Here is a 21,697-nt window from a genome sequence, read left to right as displayed (position 1 = left end):
TCAAGAAAACCTTGTGGACGAAGCCCTATTTCAGTGGAGTCTGGGAGGCTAAGCACTGTACTGGGAAGTGCACAGTATCTTTGAACTTTCAGCAAAGGAAAAGTGTCCCTATTAGACAGGGCTACATGAAAAGAATCAATCTAAAAAATAGGCACCCATCGTTGTCATCCTTTGTCATCACTGGGCCAATATCACCCCATGTATTTTCAAGGTTGAAGGTCATGGTTTGTGGCCATTTCTGTAATGGCCCATGACCAAGAGCTCTCCTCAGGAGCAGCAGAGAGGCAGGTGAATAAAGGATGGTCCTGGGCTTCTGCAAGAAGCAATCCCCTCCCCCAGAACCCTTCTCTGTAATAGCACCTCTGATATCCAAGGGATTCATAGCTCTATCACGAATCATGTTTGGGTTTACTTAGTGATTTGTGGTCATTTTCACGTGTATTGGTGACTGAGCCCTGGACATCAAAGTAGGAATTTAGAATTCCCCATCTCTCTGAGTCACTGTCCCCTGACCCTACTAAGCACACCTCTTCTTGGGGGGGTAACCAAGGCCACTTCTTCACTGTCCCCCATGCCGCATCTTCACCCAGGCATTGACATGTTTTATTGACTTATCTTTGTTCTTCTCCTCTTTCCTCATCCCAGGTGTGATTCCACTTCCTTTTCCTAGTAGAAACTACTTAATATTTCAAGACTTTATACAATGACTGAGAACTTAATGCTAAATTTGTAAGTTCGTGAGAAAGGGATCTGCTCATCAGAGAATCAAGGTCCCCTGGAGATTAGAGGTTTTTCAACAAATGTCATTTTCCCATGCAAGTCTGGTCTTGAGTAGACACGAAATGGAGTCACCACTAAGGGAAGCCAGAAGGAACAAATGTTTACAAATATTGCTTAGAATATTCAGGTCACGGGTGCCTGGAATTCCTACCATTAATTACATATTTGAATTAAGGCAGTGCCTCTCAACCTTGACTGCACACTGGAATCACCGGGGAAAGTTAAAAAACTGCCAATGTCTAAATCCCAGCCCAAGAGTTTCCTATATTTGAGCAGGAGTAAGACTGGACATTGGTATTTTCCAAGATCCCCAGGTGATTCTAATATGCCAAAGTTGAGAATCCCTTGGATTAGGCATTATGTTCCTGAAGATTCCTAGTAACTTGATTATCTCTTATCTAGATGAGCACACATTAAGCTCTCATTTTTCCATGCTTTAGATTTTACAGGCAGCGGAGAGAAGATTCCTGCGGACTGGAGATGGTGATGAGGCATAGAGGAAATAAGTTCTGTTAGGAAAAGCAAGTGCAGATTAAAGTCAGTTTTGTGTTGAAAGCACAAAGAGGGGCTTTGAAAAGTCAGGTGCAAAATAAAAAAGTGGGTAACTCTGAAAAGGTCATTGAAAGCAAAGAAAAAAATGAATTCCAACATCAATATTCTTCCTAGGCCTGACCCTATTTCGACTATCTTTTCTCCTCCTTTTCAAACAGTCCCTTTTATTTCCATGTTCCTAATGCAGGAGAGAACATCATGTGCCAAGATCCCATAATAGGTGTTGGGGAGCCCGGGAAAGTCATCCAGAAACTGTGCCAGTTCTCAAGTGTTCCCAGCAGCCCTGGAAGTCCCACTGGTGGGATCATAACGTACAAATGTGTAGGCTCCCAGTGGAAGGTGAAGAAGAATGACTGCATCTCTGCCCCAATAAATAGTCTTCTCCAGCTGGCCAAGGTGATCCTTAAATATTTGACTCCGAGCTCTTGTTGGGGAGATATTTCTAGCTTATCTTATTTCTCAGCAAATGGGCCTTGGGCTGGTTTGTGTTGCTCCCAAAGCGACTTTTACTTGTTTATTTCCAAAGAAGATGCAAACCTAGAAATGCTTTACATTTTTCTTACATACAAATATGGAGACAACAAAATATGCATTCTGCCCTAGGACCAGCTGTATACCTTTTTACCTTGACTTCTCAGTGCCTTGTTTCTATTACCTTGAAGGTGCAGGTAGAATTATCCTCTCTTATCGATCCCCTTTGAATAATCTTGATATCAAGCAAGTAGCTCAAATCTTTTCAGAAAAAGGAGAAACTTAAAAAATAAGGTTCATTGGTGCAAAAAATATGTATACTTGGGCTTTATGCTTTTACAGGTCTGAGATTTCCTCAATCTTAGAGGGAACCCTATAGTAATGGGAGATGTAACTAGCCTGCCTCTCTTAACTAGAAGAGAGGTTACTGCCATATGGTAGGGAAAAATTTCTTTTCATCAAAATAAATGTGACCTCATACTGAAGTTGCTTAGAGTAGAGACTCGTAAAATGCAAATCCTAATGAATTACAATAAGTCAACATTGATGAGGCAACTAGTAGTTATACTTAGTGGTTATAATTAATGATATCATTAACCAAGTGGTTCCAAATGCTCTCACCATTGGAAGAAGAATTAAGGAAAAGGGGTAATATTGATTTGTGTCTCCTCTGATCATCTTCTGTCTCTTTTCTTGCCTGACACTAAATTCATTAAAATACCTACGAGGCGCAAAGCATTATTGTAGGTGCTATCAGGGTAAAGAGACCAAATCAGAACTTGGTCTCTGATTTTCTAGAGAACATAATCCAGTTGAGTAGTTATATACACATTAATTTTGCTTAGGATAATCGGGAAAGGTCTGCTTGAAAAACTTGGCATCTGATTTGGGCCTTGATGAAGGATACATCAGTGATATAAATTTTCCTGATCAAGAAAGATAGAAATATTATAACTTGAACTCCCTGTTGGGCCCTGGTCCCAATTCTAGATACCTAGATACATTTTCAATGGAAAAGGGGCATGTTGGTCTATCATGCTTTATGTGATTTATCCATTCAATATATATTTATAGAATACCTACTATGCACCAACCTATATGGCTTATGCTATGTGAGGCATTATAGGATATCAGAAGGAATATAACACATTTCATAATATTAAGGAGCTTATAATTTAATTGGAGAGATATTGAAATTAAAACACAAGATGACATTGTCACAAACAGAAATGTCACAAATGTAAAGTATGTAAAATAACAAACACTTATGCATTCAGAGGAAGATGCTCCCTTAGGTTGGAATACTCATCAAAGTTCTTTATGGAGGATATAGAATTTGAAATCTTTAATTATAAGTAGTTTAATTAATTGTGTCATTATAATATAGGTAGTTAGCTAATTAGAAAACAGAAGTGTGATCATTATAGATAGGGTGACCATATAATTTATCATCCGAACCAGGATGCATTTTGAAAACAAAAGAGGGCACTAGTAATCATTACACTGGGACAGCAGATATAAAACAGAACTGTCCCAGGAAAATTGGGATGGACAGTCACCCCTCCAATGGCCAGCAAGGTGAGCGATGAGAAAAAGCAGAGTGGCAACGTGGCTTCCGTACAGACCACCAAGTGACGATTTACTCAATTTTAATCTAGTTGTCTAACAATCACATCTAGTCTCCTTTTTAAAAAAAAAAAAAAACTAGTCATCAGGTTAACATGCGTTTTACTGTTCCCTTTCTATGTGTGAGGACTTACGTAACATTCTAGTCTGAATGGCACACAGATTAAATTAAGAGATAAGTAAATTACCTTATAGGATGTACTTCTAGGAATGGAGAAAAGGAAACCACAGATGTAAGAGATTTTCATCATGGATGATAGATCAGCAGGATTTGATGACCAGACCAACCGGCAAGTTTTCCCTTTGTCTGTGTTGGCTTTTGTTTTACTAGGCTTTGATCAAGAGCCCCTATCAGGATGCGAAACTCCCGACATACCTAAAGGATCTTTCTGTTAGCACAGGCAAGGTGAAACACGAAGTCAGCTCATTTCCTGGGAGCCTGGGAGCCATCATTAACATCCTTGATTTGCTCTCAACGGTTCCAACCCAAGTGAATTCAGAAATGATGACGGTGAGTTTGTCTGGGGCCTTACAGGAGCTTTGGGTCTCATCTTTTCACCCCCTGGGACGTGTAGTCAAGAAACATAACTACCCCTCCCCCACTGCAGCCCCTTCTTTGTCTTCTCCAGAGAAATACACTGGATATTAGGGTCAGGTAGCATGCTCTGCCAGCCGTGGCTGTTCGGGTCACAGGGAGTGTTTCCAGTATTCATTTGGGGCACTTAAGAAGATTTCTTTAGTGAATCCCCATCTTAGTTTCTTCATGAAAATAGAATGAATCCGTATCTGCTTCCTAAGAAAACCAGTCATTAAAGGTTTTCAGACTATGTACAAAGTGGGCGTCTCAGCGCTCTAGCACTGAACATGAACTTTGAAGCAGTCAAGGTTCCGAGAGGAAAGAAAATTCACCCAGGATTCAAGTGAAGAGTTCAAATGAAGAGGCTTTAATGAAAAAAAATACTTAAAGAGGTAAAACCAGGGATACAAAAAGGAAAGAATGGAAGACAGTACTACCCTGAGGACTAAAGGGGAAAGGAGGGGAAAGAGCGTAGCTACAGCGGAGGGAGAACTAAGCCTTAGAGGAGGAATCACGAGCGGTAGCAACAGAACCAGCACCACAGATGTGTTGAGGACAGCATGTGTGTAGGGGCGAGGGCGTGGCTGCGGTGGGTAGTGGGAAAATACATTTCCGCCTCTTTCTTCTCCCACCATCCCATCTCCTGCCAGTGCTCCGTGATGTGCAACCCAGCCGGAGGCATCTGGAAAGCAGCTTGGGCAACAAGGGTCCAAGGAGGTTATGTGGACCTCCTGGGGCTACAAGGAGCCCCAGGAGTTGCCACAAACTGGGTGGCTCACCATGACAGGAACTTATTCTCTCACAGATCTCAAAGCTAGCAGTCTGAAATCAAGGTGTCTGCCAGACCACGTTCTTTCTGAAGTCTCCAGTGGGGAGTCTTTCCCTGCCTCCTCCAGCTCTGTGTAGTTCCAGCATTCTTTGGCTTGCAGCTGCCTCATTACACCCTCCGAGTTTGTCTTCACATGGCCTTCTCCTCTTCCCTATTTGTCTTCTCCTCTTCTGTCTCTCAAAAGGATACTTGACATTGGAGTTAGGGCTCACCTAGCTACTCTGGGATGATTTCCTCTCGATACTTAATTACATCTGCAAAGACCCTTCCCCCAAAGAAGGTCACATTCACAGGGTCTGGGTATTGGGACAGATTATTCGGGGGGCCACCATTCGACGAACTACAAGGCTCATAGTTTCAGATTGAATGGAATGAGGCAAAGAAGGGCAAAGAAATTATATTGAGAGAAAGCACAAATGGAAAATGACAAGCCCGAGTTCATGGGAGAGAAAATCAAAATGTTCAGGAAAAAAAAAAAAAAAAAAGAATGATGCCTTTGCCAACAATTTGGTGCTCAGCATTGGAGAGGGTTTTTTGAAACTACTTTGCCCTTGCCGGTAAACTATCACCCTTTACAGGCTTGGGATTTAAAGGAAAATAAAACCACTAATAAATCTCTCCCAGCCTGCTAAATTGGTCTCAGTGGGTGTGTGTTGGGGCTGACTCTTGGTAAATATTTAACAAAGTCTCACAGCCTTGGGGACACATCCTCTGCTAACTCCCTGTCGTAAGAAAGTGGGACACAGGTCCCTACAGCCTGCGAGGCCTCATTTTTCTCTTCTCTTTTCCTCTTACCTGTACCCATGCAACCAGTTTCCAGGGAGATGTTCTTTTTCCTCCCTTTTATGATTGAAAGAATTTGATTGGTCTGACCCCATGCCATGTCAATTACAGCACGTTCTGTCTACGGTTAACACAATTCTCAGCAAGCCCATCTTGAGTACGTGGAAGGTGGTACAACAGCAACAGACCAACCAGAGCTCACAGCTACTGGATTCAGTGGAAAGATTTTCCCGAGCATTACGGCCAGAAGATAGCACTGTTTTGTCCATCAACCAAACTAATGTGCAGATGAGGAGCGTGGTGATAAAACCTGGCCATCCAAAAGCCTACAAACAGAGCTTTGTTTTCTCAGACTCAGACCTGTGGGGTAATGTGGCCATTGAAAACTGCCAGCTGGGAAACCTGCAGCGAGATTCATCTATTGTCACTGTGGCTTTTCCAACTCTCAAAACCATCCTCGCCCAAGATGTTCCAGGAAAGAATTTTGTGAACAGCTTAGTGATGACAACCACCGTCAGCCACAATATAACTTTGCCATTCAGTATCTCAATGACTTTTAAGAACATCAACCCTTCAGGTGCGGTACCGCGATGTGTCTTCTGGAATTTCGACCTTGCCAACCACACAGGGGGGTGGGACAGCAGTGGGTGTTACGTGAACAAAGTCGATGAGGACAGCGTCTCCTGCGTCTGTGACCACCTAACGTCATTCTCCATCCTCATGTCCCCTGACTCTCCGTACCCTGGTTCTCTCCTGGAAATACTACTGGACATCATTTCCTACATTGGTTTGTGCTTTTCCATCTTGAGTTTGGCAGCCTGTCTAGTCGTGGAAGCCGTGGTGTGGAAATCAGTGACCAAGAACCGGACTTCCTATATGCGCCACATCTGCATAGTGAACATCGCCGCCTCCCTTCTGGTGGCTGACAGCTGGTTCATTGTAGCCGCTGCCATTCATAACCATTATCACCCACTCAACGAGACAGCCTGTGTGGCCGCCACCTTCTTTATCCACTTTTTCTACCTCAGTGTCTTTTTCTGGATGCTGACTCTGGGCCTCATGCTCTTTTACCGCCTGGTTTTCATCCTGCATGACACAAGCAAGTCCATTCAGAAGACTATTGCCTTTTCTCTTGGCTATGGCTGCCCTCTGGTCATCTCGGTCATCACAGTGGGGGCCACCCAGCCCCAAGAAGTCTACACGAGGAAGAATGCCTGCTGGCTCAACTGGGAGGATACTAAGGCCCTGCTGGCCTTCGTCATCCCAGCACTGATCATCGTGGTGGTGAACATGACCATCACGATTGTGGTCATCTCCAAGATCCTGAGACCTTCCATAGGGGACAAGCCAAGCAAGCAGGAGAAGAGTAGTCTATTTCAGATCAGCAAGAGCATTGGGGTCCTCACGCCACTCTTGGGGCTCACCTGGGGATTTGGTCTTGCCACTGTGTTCCAAGGAAGCAATGCTGTGTTCCATATCATATTCACTCTCCTCAATGCCTTTCAGGTAAGTTCCACTCTACAGGGCTCTCAGGAAGTATCTGTCCTGGTGGGACAAATTAATGATAGCAACACAAACAGGGGTAGGAATGGGGAAGGATTTTAGTTCAGAGCCCTAAAGAGAAGTAATTACAAGCACTCGGTGATATAGAATGGACACATTCCTCAGCTCCCATGGAACCTCATACCTCTTATCACTGGTATTATAATTTAGTTGCATGCATGACTCTCTTTGAAAAGCCCTGATAAAACACGTAAGAGGAAAGTCCCTTCCCTACACAGGATCTTGCTATTTATCCAACATTATCAGGATGCCACCTATGATCTCCTAATTGAAAATACCACTATAAAACCAAGTAATCTCGCCAGTTAAATTTCTACAAGCATTAAATGAACTCTATCTTTGTGGGGTCAGGGATAACATCTATCTCACTTATTGCTGTATCCCTAGTAGTACCTAAAAAAGAACTTGACCCAGAGTAGGTGCTCGATAACCATCTGCTAAATAAAATGAGTGCTATGTACCACATAGTAAGTTCCCTAGAAACATTTGCTGAAGAAGGAAGAATGAATGTCCTATGTAAGGTAAACATTCTGCTGTATTATACTAAAATGAAAAAGACACACTCTTGGGGTGCCTGGGTGGCTCAGTCGGTTAGACGTCCAACTCTTGGTTTCAGCTCAGGTCACGATCTCACAGTTTCGTAAGTTCGAGCCCCACATTGGGCTCTGCACTGTCAGTGCAGAGCCCGCTTGGGATTCCCTGTCTCCCTCTCTCTCTGCCCCTCCCCCCACTCGTGCTGTCTCTGTCTCTCCCAAAATAAATAAATAAACTTAAAAAAAAAAAGACACACTCTTTGCTTTCCCATAGCACATAGCACATAAATAACTATAATATAAGTCCAATTGTTAGAAGAACTTTAGCAGAGGTACAGACAACAAGTGTTTGGAGCACAAGGAAGGCAATGCTTAATTCTGATTCAACCAGTAGATGGGTGGTAAGCATAGGTCCTCATGAGCTGGTGAGGGGGCAGTGGGTCTGGAGGTGAAGTTGAGACATTGCCCCGATGCTCATGCCAGATCCTAACTTCTGCTAGGCCCGTGGCCTCAAACTATATGGCTCATATCTAATGAAGTTTATAGTATGGCTTGACTACAAGGGATTGATAATGTCACCCCATGCTCCAGGTCCTCATCACAATTATGTGAACCCTACGGAGACGTAAGAGATGTACTTAACAGCATAGCCAATAGGACCTCCAGTTCACAAAGGGGCGGGGATAAGGAAATAGAATGATATCCTTATAACATTATAACATTTAAGGTCTCTTGGTGTGGACCTACTGAATCCCTTTGAACATTATTATCTACCAGACCCATTCCATAAACACAGAAGTGGGAAGACGTAGTACGAATTCATTGCCAGGGTAACAATACTTCCTATGTTGCCGGACAATAGAACACGATTAAAATCGTATTGAATTATAATCATAATTTTAAACCATAAAATCATAAGATTAAAATGTACTTCCTGCCAATTCTTTTTTCAGGGGCTATTCATTTTACTCTTTGGGTGCCTCTGGGATCAGAAGGTAAGAACAATCACAGTTTCGTGCTCCCAGAAAAGTCCAGTGTTTGTGGCATGTTGAACTTACCAGGGCTTCCTTTAAACAATTGCAGGTGCAGGAAGCCTTGCTGAAGAAGTGTTCACTGTCAAGATGGTCTTCACAGCACTCAAAGGCAAGTCCTTCCTTTGCAGGGACTTTGGCAAACCCTTCCCTCTCCACAGCCTGATTCACCGTAGATCATTCCACTGCTTGTGCGTCTCACCTGATTCTGCCTATTAAAGTCAGCCACGGAGCTTTCACTAAGATGCTGTCCCACATCTTTAAGTAGGGATCAGGTAGCACAGACAATACCAGCTGGAGGTCAAAAATCCAAGTTCAGTGCGAAACAAGAAGTTTTCTGGGGACATTGAAGACAATAGAGAACAGAATGTGAGGAATAACGCAGAGATTGTTGGTAGTTCGTTTTGGAAAATAACGATTGCGCTCAGGGTTGACTGTTTTCACACGTCAGAAGACACTAAACCCTATAGAACAGTAAAACACATATTTGAAAGTTATTTTCCTAATTCTGGTGAGAGTCCGATGTTTCAAGGTGGCCCTCCTACTTGATTTGCTTGAACTTGAAATTCATGCTCTTTCAGGCTCACTTTCAAGCGGAATGAGAGATGCAGGCAGTGACCACTAGAGGGCAGCAAACAAACCATCAGAGAGAATCAAAAGAGGGCTTTGGTGGAGCGCCTGGGTGGCCCAGTCAGTTGAGCGTCAGGCTTTGGCTCAGGTCATGATCTCACAGTTTGTGAGTTCGAGCCCCGCGTCCGGCTCCGTGCTGACAGCGCGGAGCCTGGAGCCTGCTTCGGAGTCTGTGCCTCCCTCACTCTCCCCAACTCATGCTATACCTCTTTCTCTCTCAGGAATAAATAAACGTTAAAAAAAAAAATTTAAAAAAAGAGGAATCAAAACAGGGCTTTGGTTTAACATTTGCTTGCTAATTGTCTTTTTTTCTTTTTCAGTCAACATCCCTCGGTTCATCTACACCAGTATTTTCTATGAGTTCTCCGATATCAAGAAGATTTAACAATTTGTTTGGTAAGACAGGTACGTAGTGACTTCTAGCTCTCACTCCCTGGGGTACTTAGTTTGGGTTGACTTGAGCAAATTTGCCCTGATGCGGACTCTCACACCCCTACTTTCCCACTTCATGGCGTTTACCATGAACAGCCTCATTTGGGCCGGAGGTTAAATACAGGAACTCGCTTCTATTTCCCAAACCACCAGCAGGTTGTAGAGACAGCAACTGCCTTCAGCAGGCAACTGATAATAACTTAAAAAGGATAAGATTTGGAGAATCTAGAGAGCTGTCAAAACTGTATCCACCACAAAAGTGGGAACTGTAAATTGCTAGCCTTGTCAAATGCGGAGTTCATTGCTATTCGCGTTAAATAAGAATAGGCAGGTCATGTTTATGGGTTAAGGTACGGCAAAAAAATATATTTAGAAAACTACTACAGGATCACATGCTGTGGATTTCTTTTCCCTTTTTTTTCTTTTTTTTTGGGGGTGGGGGGAGTGTGCTTGTTTTACATGTGGGCATGTATAAAACCGTGCATGCATAGAGGAGGAATCACCCAAGTTAGCTATTCTATTAGAAACATGCACAGTTAAATTGCTACCTTGGAGGTATAAAATCAATAATGTGAATGACTTTAAGCAATGGGTCTCAGCTAGTCTGGCAAGTTGAAACCTCTGCCCGCTATGCCCCTACCCCCAGGAAAATAAGCACCAAAACTCCTTCCAGCTTCTTGAAACTGAACAGATCTCACAAATGCCGAATCTAGAAAAGCGTCATTATTCCAGACTAAGGCTCTTCCTATATAATCAATTGAGAATGCCTACCATTTGTTAAAACTCCGGAGGACTTGGTGTTTTTTTGCTTCGACCTGATGCGTTACTCATGAAACCGGAGGACCTTCACTTGCGATTTTGCAAGTCACCGATGGCACCTGGTGTGAAATTATCAAATCTTCAGGGTGTAGTACAACCACTGCACATGGCCAGCACTGTCGCTGGAACGTGTTGACCATTCGCGCTCGGGTTAAAACTCTGCGAAATGATTCTACCGAATCAGAATGACACAATATGCAAAGCCGATAAAATGTGCTCTTTGATTTTGAATCAGTCAGGTCAAAGGTGGAGTTGGGGCTCTGCTCCTGAGGTCCCAGGGCCTGAGATTTCCAGTCACTGCCATTCAATGACCCCTCGAAGGTCATTAACGCAGCGCCCTACTGGCCTACCTGAGGGTCCCGTAATCACTGTAACTTTGGTTTATGTTGTCAGCAGCCCCGCAGGGCCCCCCAGGCAGTGATGGAAACCTTGTTAGCAGTGGCAGCTCACCAGTCTGATGGTAGGGTGGGCACCGTGTCCCCTCCTTGCCCAATACCACCCTCACTCGCCCTGTGCTCAGTCCCCGCCTCCCGCTGACACCAGCCCCTGTGGTTGCTCCGTGGCTGCCCCCTCAGCTGCACTGTCATTAGCATCCCCTGACTTCTGCTTCTTTCCCAGTCCTGTCTTTTCTTCCCTTGTAATTTTCTCCTTTCTTTTCTTGTTCCCCTTCCCCCCCACCCACCCCCAACCGCCACCCTCACCTTTCAGCTCAGCCTCTGGGTCCCTCCCAAGTCACTCCCAAGACCTTCCCAAGTCACTCCAACCCCAGGGGGCCAGGGAGGTTCCCTCACACAGATGTCCCCAGGCCCGTGCATGTGGTGGCATGTGGAGGGCTGCCCAGAGTTCGTATCTCCCTGGCCTTTGTAGAAATCTGGCTGCTGGTTTGATGTGAAGCAGTTAGCGCTTGTCTCGTGGGCTGCCGCGCATGCTTGAGAACAACAGCTTTGTTCTCTGGCACTTCTGGGTCCTGGGAGGAGGGCAGGCATGGGTGTGTTTCCAGGCATGGCTGAGCTTCCCTGGCTCTCGGGCTAGAACTCCCCTTGGGCCATTAGGAGGGGCTCACACCGCAGTGATCAGGAAGTCTTGTCCTTAAGGCCGAGCTGCTGCTCTGTTTTTCAGGCACGTACAATGTCTCCACCCCAGAAACAACCAGCTCATCCCTGGAAAATACATCCAGTGCTTACTCGTTGCTCAACTAACAACAGGAAAATCCACCCATACGACTTCTTAAAGGACAGTGGATGCGCTCTGAAAAAAGTCCTTCCAAAGCCACGGGTAAACTGTTTTCTCCACAGGCTTCCTGGAGCGGATGCTGAAGAGACTGTTTCATTAGGGGAAGAAGCTTTCTTTCATAAGGACGGACTCAAAGTCATTGTTAAGTTTATTTGCTGCCCCACCCCCACCTCTTGTGTGATACTAAATGTGTATAGTATTTAAGTGAAACTCAAGTCCCCCAAGGCCCAATTTCCCTGTCTGTATTGTAAAATAGAATTTCAAAGAGGCATTGTTCCTTTTCACACCTTGGACACAAAAATAAGCTTTCCTAGGTACAAGGCTAATACCTAGGAACTACTTCAGTGAATTCTAAGAAGAAAGGAAGGAAGGAAGGAAGGAAGGAAGGAAGGAAACAGGAAAAAAGAAAAAGATAGAGAAAAACATTAAAAACTGCATTACTTGTTAATTACATGTTAATGTAATTATTCAGACACTGCCACATGGAGAATACAAAAATGGCTCAAAACGGAAACTGAAATAAGCCAGGGGGAAAGTCTGGTATCTTCCTGGTATTTTCTTAGCTACGAGAGAGGGACAGAGAAAGAGAGAGGAAAAAAAAAAAGGACAGTGGGAAAAGACAGGGAGGAAATTGTAACATGAAGATGCTTTCAAGTGGATAATAATATTTATAAGAAATTCATGGAAGGAGATGTAATTCTCCTGATGCTAAACACACACACAGATGCTATTAGTTCGTGCTAAGGTTTGAGCTCAGTGGACCGAGTAGGCAGAGGAAGCGTGATTGAGGCTCTTTATTAGATCCCAGCAGACCCAACGGCTAATTGCATCTTCTAAAGTTTATCGGGAAAAGCCTTACATGTTGGTTTATTCCACTTTTTTGAAGGCCAAAAGTATATTTTTTTATATCCATCACTTGCCAAATGTGATATAATGTGATATAAGTGTGATATATTGCACTGAAAACAGATCCCACCTGTCATATACTGTATTTAACAGCTTTAACCAGGTACTTCTCTGGGCACAATAGAATAGATTTTAATAATCGTATGGCACGGTTTATTGTTCCTGTTGTTGCTACCGTGGATTTCGTGGCCCTTGGTGTGTTGTATAGCTCCCTATGCATTAGCTCTTTCAGTGCTTGAGTTCCGAGACCAATATACGTTAAGAGTTTTGCATTGTCTAACTTGTGTTTATTCCAACCACTTGGCAATCTTCTGGAAAGAAATTTTACAGCTGGCTCAGTCTACGCTCCTAATGACCCTTTACCTCAATGAGCAGATGGTGGAGGTTTGCACCCAAGGAGGTGATTGTTTATGAATTAGGTGCAGGTGTGTGTGTTTCTCGTGCTGTGTGCATTTCATAAAAATACAACTGTTATTCAAATCGCATCCATATTAAAGTCGGCTATAGCCACAGCAACCATACGTTCCAAAGTGAAGTCTGATCGCAGAGAGAGAGCAAAACACAATAAACACGTGAGGCTCCTCGGGAAATGTGGGCTGCGTGGTCTTCCTAAGGGCTGAGAACCAAAACAGGCCTCACCATCAGGAAGGTAGGAACCAAGAGGCTGTGACACAGAAACCGTTTATTTACTGAGTTCCGAAAGGAACTCAAGGGTTGCAAGGGTTTCTTTTTAATATTTTAACTCTTTGACATCCCTTCTTTTTATTTGTAGTTTAAAACTCTTACTTCTGCCTCTCTGTTCTTCATGGGGAGAAGGAGGTGGGACAGATAGAAGTCCCAATCACGTTTCAAGTAAATGAGCTCTTCATTTCTATGTGTTCCCAAATGGTGTAGACCTCTACTCCCATGCTTGCCTGGAAATGGTCACAAAGGAAATGATTCAGCTATACAATTCTCCAGGAATGGTCACCTCTGGGCAGAGCTCAGTCCTGAGGAGACAGAGCCGGAGGCTAGGCTCCAGGATGGATGGAAGGAGAATTAGAGATCATAATGGCTTTGCCGGGGCTGGTTCCTGTAGTAATGGCAGGGATGATCGAGGTTTGGTTATATAGTACAACATGTGAGCATGGCCATCGTGACATGATCAGCCAAGGAAAGCATAGCACTCAGGGGGCGTTCAAAAACACAACGGGACAAGAAACATAGAACTTCCCCCCATGTCAGCAGGGATAACCTTGGGAATCATTGTGTTCATGGGGGAGATCCTCCAAAATGGCAGGAACCTTTGCAGAGTTCCATAGGATGTGGCTTTGGCCCTTTGCCCACATGCATTCACTGGAGCACGTTCCCTTACGCCCAACACACACATGTGTGTGTGCGTGCACTTTCCACCTTTCAAGCCACAATACCAGATCCAAATTCCAGAAAGCCTACGAAAAATAAAAAAAAAAATTAGAGCGATACTTGCTGGTTTTCTGCCCAACTGCAAGATACATAGTTCAACCGCTGCGGTTTGCCAAGATTATCCTAAAATAAACAATAGAATTCAAAATTGTAAGAGAGAGCAGCCCACGAATCTGGAAGGCCTATGGAAGCGGGAGCCCCGCCAGGCCCTGCGTTCACTAGTTTTCAGTCAGCAAGGATTGCAAGGGTTTGGCAGCAGATTTCTGAGGACGAGGGAGAAGGAATGTTGGCTCTGATGGGGCAAAGTGGGATGTGTGGTCCACTCAGCTCCCATAGTGTCTAGTGTTTGCCATGTTCCTGACCTCCCTCAGTGGGTAAAGTTCCATGGGCCAGGACTTGCTTGCATTAAGGGCCTTCTGGTAAGTCAGTTTCTTGCAAAGGGATCTGTGCTAATACTTCAGAGGTTCTGAGGTCAGAGCAGTCACAAATAGCAATTATTTGTGAATAATTCGGGCACCTGGGTGGCTCAGTTGGTTAAGCGTCTAACGCAGGTCATGATCTCACGATGTGTGAGATCGAGCCCTGCTGACAGTGCAAAGCCTGCTTGGGATTCTCTCTCCCCTTCTCTCTTTGCCTCTCTCTCTCTTCCTCCCTCTCAAAATGAATAAATAAATTTGAAAAAAAAAAGGCAAATGAGAAATTAAAATAAACTATGGAAATATTCTCTGGGAATATTGGTAACACATCATGTCTTGAATGACCCATGTGGCTACTCTCCTCTCCCCCTCCCCGCCCCGCCCATCTCTTATATATGGACAAAGAGGTAAATAAACATCCATGGGGTTTTCAGGATAGAAGTTGCTAAGAAACTGAGAAACGCTGGGAAGTGGGACACCTGGGTGGCCCGGTCGGTTAAGTGCCTGACTCTTGATTTTGGGCTCAGGTCGTGATCTCACAGTTTGTGAGATCGAGCCCCATGTCGGGCTCTGTGCTGACAGTGCGGAGTCTGCTTGGGATGCTCTCCCTCCCTCTCCCCTGTGCATGCCTGCTTTCCCTTTCTAAATAAATAATGAAAGAATGAATGAATTTTAAAAAAAGAAACACTGGCAAGTGATAGCGTTTTATGGTTTGTGTAGAGAACGGCAGAGAGATCAGGGTTGGAAGGCTAAAAAAAAAAAAAAAAAGTGACGTGGAGAGGAGGAAGCCGACAGTGACCAGTAAGAGCAGAAGCAGGGGAGGGAGTTATTCTGAGGTGGTGAGAGGAAAGGAAAGTCACAACCGATTTTGAGGAGACCAAAAGGAAGCAAGTCTAGTCACAGAAATCCCGTGTAGGCGAAATGCATTTTATTTGTGGCGTGGGAAGTTGATGTCAAAGGGCACTCTGCATCCCAAAGAGCATCGGTGACACAGGCCAGGGTCACCTGAGTGTCCCTGAGTGTCCAAAATAAAGGAGGGGCTTATGGTGGAGATTTATCTTCCTTGTGTTAATGTTTAAAAGGCCATGGAAATCGTGTCTCATTTGAAAACCGTTAGCTCTGAAACGAGATTCTATAGGTTTCTAATATTATGACTGGGGATATTAAATCGGGTCACAATAGTGTGTCGGCAAACTCTATGTGGGCTTTCCATGCTTGTAACAGGAAAATACCCAGCGAGGTCTCCTGGAACTCTCTTTATACAGATTGTCTGCTCTTTCGCAGTAGGTCAGTGCTGCGGTCTCAGGCTCCCCCACCGGAAATCCAACCAGAATTTAACTCCATTCTCCAGGCTTGGGGTGGGGGGCTCCCAGAAGCTCCCAGCAGAGCTCCATTGGCTGACAGCACTGACGTCTCCCATCACACCAGCCATACCCCGATGCAGCGTGTGAATCCTGGAGGCTTACGGAGGGCTTAAACACGGGACCTTGAAGTAAAGCTCTCAGCACCCAACTAAACAAATATCTATTCTAACAGTTGTGTGTGGTTTGGTTGGAATTTTCACCGACAGCTGAAAACAGCGTCCCATGAGTTCTGTTAGCAACAGGTATTTCTGCAACATGGGCCCATATGCCCTGTATTAATATTCTATTGGGGTGTAACATGTTACCGTAAACTTAGAGGCTTAAAACAGCACTCGCCTTGTTATCGCATGGTTTCTGTGGGTCAGGAGTCTGGGCACGGCTTAACTAGGTCCTCTGTTCAGGGTCTTCCCAGGCTGACCTCAAGCTGTCAGCCGGGGCTGTGGATTCATCTGAACGTTGGGCTTCTCCTCCAAGTTCATCGGTTGTTCGGTGGAATTCGTTCTTTACAGTTATAGGATTGAGGCCTTCGGCATCTAGAGGTGTCCTGCCATTCCCTGCCGTATGGCCTTCTCCACAACATGGTCATTTGCTTCTGTAAAGTCAGCAGGAGGACTTCTGTACTGCTTCGAATCTCCCTGGCTCCTTCAGTTTCTGATCCTAGACCCTCTTTTAAAGGACTCACCTGATTAGGTCAGGCCCACCCGCGATAATCACCCTCGTGATTAATTCAAAGTCAGGTGACTAGGGGCCTTGATTACCTCTGCAAAATCCCTTCACCTTTGCCACATAATGGAATCTAGTCGTGGGAGTGATATCATATTTACAGGTCCTGATCAGTTAATGGGGGAGTATCACACGAGATATTTCATCAGATTGTTTAAACAAGCAAACAACATTAAGGACCCAACACTACTCTGTAGATTCTCTCTGAGGCATTAGCTGTGGATATGTGACCTGAAAATGTTTCTTTATCCATATCAGTAATCACACTTTACAGGGTCTCTCTGGCAGTGTCAGTAATAAAGCTCTTGTGACTCAAGTATTTCAATGTCGGGGCACCTGGGTGGCTCAGTCAATTGGGCATCTGACTTCGGCTCAGGTCACGGTCTCACAGTTCATGGGTTCGAGCCCCACGTCGGGTTCTGTGCTGACAGTTCAGAGCCTGGAGCCTGCTTCAGATTCTGTGTCTCCCTCTCTCTCTGCCCCTCCCCTACTCATTCTCTCTCTCTCAAAAATCAACATAAAAAAATTTTTAAAAATTAAAATAAAGCCAAAGTGCTCCTCCTGTGCTGGGCACTTTGTCGTCCTTCAAGGCTCCCCGTGCAGTGATGACACTGGGAGCCTGTCGTTCACATCCAGGACTGGGAACATCTCGTCCTCCATAAACCCCCAGATCTCTCATAGGCTCTTACGGGTCACAGCAACTTGTCTGGAGTTTCCTGCTCTTTTGCACCGAGTTTTTTCCTTTGTAAGAAAACGCATACATCTTTCAGAAGGAAGATTGTTTATTTTTGTGTTTTGAAGATTTCCCCCCGCCCCAGCTTTACGACGTTTATACTTTCTTCATATAAACAGGAAGAAAAGCAGGCTTTCTATGAACACTTTATGTGAACATGAACGCAGCTTCCTTTGAACTATTTGGTAACACCTTGTACGCTGCGTTGTCTAGAGGAACTAGAACGTGAGAATTTTGAACTTTTAGCGGCCCAGTTACAAAAAGGGGACTAGGTAAAATTAATTGCGATAATGCTTTTATGTTACTGAGTATATCCCAAACGCTGTCGTTTCCAGATGTCATTGATGCAAATGTGTTAATGAGACATTTTACATTCCTTTCTCTCTTTTTTGTACTAAGTGTTGAAATGCCAGTGTGATCTCACACTAACCAAATGGCTCAGCCATATTTCAAGTGTTCAACAGCCACCCGTCTCTAGAGGCTACTTCATTGGACAACGCAGCTTTAGAGCATAAACCAGAGACAAAGGCTTTCTGCTATTCTGCCTTGTGTATGCCGACAGGAAGCCAGCAGCATGAATTTAAAGAAAACCTGCACCACACCACCCGTGCTGGTCTGTGCAGAGACCCTGCACACATTGGGGCAGGGGGGAGGGGGCAGAGCTCCATAAGGCCCCAAACACCTCTCTTCCCTATCACCCCCGCCCCTCCAAGTTGGCCTGAAAGCCACACCATTCAAAACTCCCCTCCGAGACTTGTGACAAGCATGGGGCATTTGCCTCCGAAAATCACAGCTCTGGGGTGCCTGGGCGGCTCAGGCGGTTAAGTGCCCGACTCCTGATTTCTGCTCCGGTCATGATCTCATGGTTCATGAGCTCAAACCCTGGATCAGGCTCCACACTGACAGCTTGGAGGCTGCTTGGGATTCTCTCTCTCTCTCTCTCTCTCTCTCCCTCTCTCTCTGCCCTTCCCCACTCCTGTCTCTCCAAATAAATAAATAAACTAAAAAAAAAAAAAAAAAAATCACAGTTACACCTCTTCCTTAGGAAGGAGGAAATGTCTGGAACCTCCATCAGCCTTCTTTCTTGGGGAAGGAGCTTGCCGTCTCGTCAGTATGGTGTAGCAGAAAGAACACGGCTCCTAGAACAGAAACACACGATTCCTCGCTCACCTGAGCCTCCCCTAAACCTCTCTGGTCTTTGGTTCGCTCACCTAAAACCTGGAGATCATTCTAATTACCTCCCAAGGCTGTGGTCAGGCTTACAAAGCACCGTTTACATAAAAACAGATTTTGTAAGCCTGTCAAGCATTCAAACAAAAGATTACTCCCAATATCTCTTTGAAAGGCAGATAGAGGCTGCCCACAGACAGCTGTAAGGAAGGGCATTAAGTTCTGGTGATTCTAATGGGGTTCCAGGGGCATTCTAAGCCCTGGGCATCTAGGGGGTTATCAGGAGGACCCTGGATCAGGAAGGTTAGGTCACAGTTCGTGAGGTACCTATGAGGAAATGAGTCCTGAACAAATTACTGGCTCCAAAGATCCCCTGCAAGCTAATCCTGTACGTAACAAGATGACTTTTCCTACGAGGGACCAAAGCACATATGTGGACATACCTCCACATAGACCGTCCACACTTCCCGGAAGAGTCCGGCCCTCTTCCTTGCCTCAGAATCTGGGTCACAGGTCAGGACTCAGTCCCTAGCACACACAGCGCAGAAGGCGGGTATGGGCCATCCACTGTCCCACGGTACAGGGAAGATCGCCAGAGGCCCAGGCCTGTCCCACCACCCCAGGGGCCTTCAGAACTCTGAGGACCGGGCTCCCCTGTGGATCAACCTCCCCCTGCAACTCCTTCTGGGCCCTTGAGCCGGGGCCTGAAGACCGGATGGTCCAGGAGGATGAAAGTTTGGGGAAGCAGGAAAGCTTTTTAAGTGTGATTAGTGGGTTCCCAGGGAAGGCCTGCTTTGAGTAACGCTTTCCAGCATCAAATGGGTCCATGCAGCAGACCTCCAGGTGCCTCTTTCCTCCAGGCCAGCCAGCAGCAGCAGCAAAATCCAAATACAGCCTGACCCCCGGGGGGAGGCTCCTATCGAATGACCCCTCGGGGCTGCAGATGCCCAGCAGTGGACTTTGAGAGAGTGGAACTGGCCCCCTGGGCCATGCCTGTGATGCATCCGCCCCTTCTCTCTGGTCCCCCTCAGCGATTCTGAAGGAGTGGGGCAGCGAGAAAGCACCTGATTGCTTCCCATTTACCAACCTCAAGGGTTAGGGTTCTATCCACTCACCCACCGCCTCCCCAGCAGCCCCACCCCATCTCTCCTTATGTCCAGTACAGACAGATACCTAAGTTTATCTTCTAGCACCTTCTAGAGAGGAAACCATCTTCACAAGTTTTCTATGCTCAGTGACTGTGGAGCACACAGAACGAGAAGGCACAATCCCTGAAGCCTACCCCGCGGCAGGCCCCTGTCATTTATCTCCAGACACCAATTTCCCGTGTGTGTGTGCCGGGAGGGGGGGGGGGGGGGGGGCGTGGTCCCCCACAACGTAGCTACCGTCATCTTTGCTGCTTTCTAAGTGATTTTCTAGCTACCCGTTCTTAACCTCTGACCTTTAAACTCTGGGATGAAGACTTGCAAGGGCGGGGCGCCTGGCTGCCTCAGTCGGTTGTGGGGGTTAAGGGTCCGACCGACCGTTGATTTCCGCTCAGGTCATGATGTCCGGGTTTGTGAATTTGAGCCCTGCACGTGGAGCGCTGCCAGTGTGGAGCCTGCTTGGGGTTCTCTCTCTCTCTTTCTCCCTGCTCCTTTGCCGTTCGCTCTCTTTCTGTCTCTCAAAAATAAATAAATAAACTTTATGGGGCACCTGGGTGGCTCAGTGGGTTAAAGCATCCGACCCCAGCTCGGGTCACGATCTTACAATTGGTGGGCTGGAGCCTGACTTCAGGCTCTGTGCTGAGCTCAGAGCCTGGAGCCTGCTTCGGATTCTGTGTCTCCCTCTCTTTCTGCCCCTCTTTCTCCCTCTCTCTCTCTCTTTCTCTCTCAAAATGAATAAACATTTAAAAAAATTAAAATAAGTAAATAAATTTTATATTAAAAGAGAGAGTTGCAAGGTCACCAGGGCCCCCTCTGCACAAATGGGCGATGGGGTAGGGGAGAGGCGAGACGGATCATGCCCCAGGGTTTCATTCTTTAATGCAGAGCCAAGTCCCAGGGAGGCAGGCCGACGACTGTTACAAACCACACATAACACACCCAGGAGCCCAGGAAAAAAAAAAAAAAAAAAAAAAAAAAAAAAAAGACGCTTTTTCTCAGCACGAAAAGCAACAGGAACTGATGGGGCAAGTCACGGGAAGACGGTCCGGTCCTGGCAGCTCACTTCCTCCGTTGAACAGCACCTCCAAGAGAGTCGCGGGCCCCGCCTTCTGGCACAATTTCCATTTTGTGCCATCCCGTGTCTTCCTCCTCCATCCTGCCAACCAGCCTCCACACCCCCCGGTTGTGGTGGAAAGAGGTGTTCGATTTTGCTTTCCCGAGGAGGAATGTTTTTCTGGAACAGTGAGCGGTTCCCAGGCCCAGGCCCGGAGGCGCTCTCCCGCAGCTGTCTGTCCGAGTCAAAGCGAACCGACAGGAATCTCCAGCTGGGCTCCGCAGTTGACAGACAGCTGGCCTCCTGCTCCGGGGTTTCCTCGTGGGGCCCGCAGGCTTCTGCTGAGGCTGGATCGCCACCTTGTGGTCCTCGGAGGGGGCGCCGCCTTACTGACCGAATCTTCTGTACCCAAGCAAAGGCAAAGCCAAAGCCAAAAGGCAAGCCCAGAAATCACCTGGTTTCCCCTTTCAGACAGCAATCTGTCTGGAAGGTAGTTTGAGGAAGACAGACGGATGCCTTCCGTTTTTTACAGGGCCTTCACGCTGTTCCCACAAATACACCTTCAAAGGGATGAACTAGGGTAGACCTGATTCCCTATTCTACTCCATCCATGGGAAATTACTGCCAAGCTGGGTTTTCATTTTCCACCCACGCTGGACCCACAGCTGTCCCAGGGCTCTCTGACACGCAGCCCACTGCTGAGGCCAGCTGGTGAGTTTTGGTCTAGTTTCTGGACACTCATTCAAGAGGAGGCTGCTGGCTTGGCCAACCAGAGTGTGATCCAAGAAAACCCAGAAGAAGTAAACAGTACCAATTGCTACGAAGGCTAATCCTTGGCACAAAGGAACATGCTGACCCGGCCTTGTGTAAGGGGGCAGGCAACTTCTGAACATGGGACAATGTCATATGCTTTGGGATGTTGC

At 46.0% G+C, this 21,697-nt stretch overlaps 1 protein-coding gene and 1 long non-coding RNA gene across 8 annotated transcripts in view; one reads left to right on the top strand and one right to left on the bottom strand.

Moving 5' to 3' along the window:
• The window catches only part of ADGRF5 (adhesion G protein-coupled receptor F5), a 98,117-nt gene extending 85,075 nt beyond the window's left edge, over window positions 1–13,042 (top strand). For all 5 annotated transcript variants that reach the window (XM_042938990.1, XM_042938988.1, XM_042938989.1 and 2 more), the window contains 7 exons: window positions 1,520–1,728; window positions 3,761–3,940; window positions 5,730–7,124; window positions 8,668–8,709; window positions 8,798–8,857; window positions 9,696–9,780; window positions 11,746–13,042. In XM_042938990.1, coding sequence (XP_042794924.1) covers window positions 1,520–1,728; window positions 3,761–3,940; window positions 5,730–7,124; window positions 8,668–8,709; window positions 8,798–8,857; window positions 9,696–9,780; window positions 11,746–11,825 — 2,051 coding nt within the window. In that variant the 3' untranslated portion in view covers window positions 11,826–13,042. The remainder of the gene's footprint in view (window positions 1–1,519; window positions 1,729–3,760; window positions 3,941–5,729; window positions 7,125–8,667; window positions 8,710–8,797; window positions 8,858–9,695; window positions 9,781–11,745) is intronic.
• A 1,067-nt stretch (window positions 13,043–14,109) lies between these two features.
• On the bottom strand, window positions 14,110–19,902 carry LOC122219996. 3 transcript variants are annotated; one of them, XR_006202635.1, is made up of 3 exons: window positions 19,749–19,902; window positions 18,438–18,544; window positions 14,110–14,195 (listed from the first exon to the last, which is right to left on the bottom strand). It is a non-coding gene; the product is annotated as an uncharacterized LOC122219996 (long non-coding RNA). The 3 variants fall into 3 exon arrangements; XR_006202634.1 differs by lacking the exon at window positions 14,110–14,195 and adding an exon at window positions 16,287–16,541 and having other exon boundaries at window positions 18,440–18,544; XR_006202636.1 differs by lacking the exon at window positions 14,110–14,195 and adding an exon at window positions 17,237–17,623 and having other exon boundaries at window positions 18,440–18,544.
• Window positions 19,903–21,697: the final 1,795 nt, after the last annotated feature.

The sequence above is a fragment of the Panthera leo genome, chromosome B2, assembly GCF_018350215.1.
Source record: "Panthera leo isolate Ple1 chromosome B2, P.leo_Ple1_pat1.1, whole genome shotgun sequence".
Taxonomy (NCBI): Eukaryota; Metazoa; Chordata; class Mammalia; order Carnivora; family Felidae; genus Panthera; species Panthera leo.
Note: the sequence above shows the minus strand (reverse complement) of the source record. Positions and strands in the feature narration are given on the sequence as shown.